Raw genomic sequence first — 1,677 nt, forward strand, 5'->3', positions numbered from 1 at the left:
ATGAAACGAGAGGCAGGGCAAACACAGTGAAGACTTCCGTGTTCGGTGGAGAAAAGGATTAAGAACAGACGTAAGCGAAATGCAAATATTAACAAAACCCTGAACGGGATTTTACATAAACAAACTGAGTAATACTCCAGAATAATCTTTACAGCATGTTCCATAATGAATAAACAAAACAGGCTACGTGGAGACCGACAGCGAATCTATGCCAAGCAAACTGTTAAACATCGGATATATTGTCCACATATTTATACATTACAAACTTGGTGGGTATATGGAAATCCACCTCGAAACAGGGAAATAAATCAAAACCCAAGTGCAATAACCTCACGGTTACAGTCAAGCCGAACAGTCTCATTGGGAGGAGACTCAGACTCAACCACCGTGGGCAAAGAGAGTTTTCCACCATGGAAGACAAAACCCCATGCAGAAACCGTAGCTCAAAACCCATGCCGTCATCTGCGTCAAGGGTGAACGCATAAGGTAGCTGGGGTTTAAGTATAAACCCAGAAAACGATTCAGAACTTTTAAACTTGTGCAAAGCAGACCATAAATAACCACAGAGGAATAGCGTACATACCTGTGTATAACCATGAGACCATTGCCGGCAAGAAGAGCAGACCGCCGAAGGAAAACTGAAGGAGCTACCATTACCTGTCAACAGAAGACATATGGCAGTCACTTCGCCATTTAACTGAACTGTTGTTAAGTCTTAAGATCTAGCAGAGATACGGGGTCTTACCTTACCAAATCGGTGGCGTTCATCGAGGAAGCGAAGACACCCTGTAATCGATAACAGAGGAGCAGCGCCGGAGAAGAGACGACAGCAGAAGAATGGTGCCGGAGGAGTGGCATACATGCCTAAGAGATGGCAAGAGAACCAGAGCGTCGGAGCGCTGCGAATGCCCAGCCAAATCGCTAATAATCCGGGGAGAGGGTTTATAAACCCCAGGTATAACCCTAAGTCGTGGAGCCCTCTCGGCCCTAGATCTTTCCAAGAGGCCTCAGACCGTCGATTGTGGCGGTAAGACCAAGATAAAGACGCGGGAAGGATCCAGTAGGTAGAGCCGTGCACAGACCACGTGACCAGTCCAGCCATAATTAAGACAAGTCCAAGTGTCCAGTGTTGGGAGCGCCAGCTTGTGGATTGGTAGGTATGCCATAAAACACGAGCCACATCAACTTAACAATAAACTATATACCATACCGATATCATTGTGTTGACAATGGTTTGGAATGAACAACCTTAGACCATGGCCATGATAACAAGTTTGTACGTGCCTCTTATGTATGATATGCATATAGAATGTTAAAAGTAGAACTAACATAAAGCTATGCATTCCGTGGATTAAAGTACAAGTCCAATACTGTCATACAATATAAAGGTACACATAGTATGATAGTGCTCGATCTGCTTAATGGTGGGACAACTATTACAGTAAAAAAAAATTATTATATGCTTAAGGAAGAGTAGATATGTGACAGTGTCCTACATGTTTTTGATGGTTCTCAATCCATTTCCACCATCAAGAACACCATTCAAACATTGCCTCTACAAGATTTTTTGAAATTTTTTTGCCTTCTGGCCACTTTTGACCACCCACGCAATTCTTCTGCTTCGTTATAAGCTTTCTCACTATATAAAAAGATAATACCTCAAATCCAACTCACTTT

General features: G+C 43.0%; 1 protein-coding gene across 4 annotated transcripts; it reads right to left on the minus strand.

The window, feature by feature from the left end:
* Positions 1 to 255: 255 nt before the first annotated feature.
* LOC149194356 (uncharacterized) lies at positions 256 to 898 on the minus strand. Of its 4 annotated transcripts, none has more exons than XM_089407521.1 (3): positions 751 to 898; positions 584 to 657; positions 256 to 462 (listed from the first exon to the last, which is right to left on the minus strand). In XM_089407521.1, exons 1-3 carry the CDS (start codon positions 860 to 862, stop codon positions 379 to 381), a joined length of 270 nt encoding a protein of 89 aa, XP_089263647.1. In that variant the 5' UTR covers positions 863 to 898; the 3' UTR covers positions 256 to 378. The 4 variants fall into 4 exon arrangements, with proteins under 4 accessions (XP_089263647.1, XP_089263646.1, XP_089263645.1 ...); XM_089407520.1 differs by having other exon boundaries at positions 256 to 490; XM_089407519.1 differs by having other exon boundaries at positions 256 to 490; positions 746 to 898.
* Positions 899 to 1,677: the final 779 nt, after the last annotated feature.

This window comes from Pinus tabuliformis, chromosome 2_2 (genome assembly GCF_031772625.1).
Source record: "Pinus tabuliformis cultivar Carrire ecotype Pingquan chromosome 2_2, CPIR1, whole genome shotgun sequence".
Taxonomy (NCBI): Eukaryota; Viridiplantae; Streptophyta; class Pinopsida; order Pinales; family Pinaceae; genus Pinus; species Pinus tabuliformis.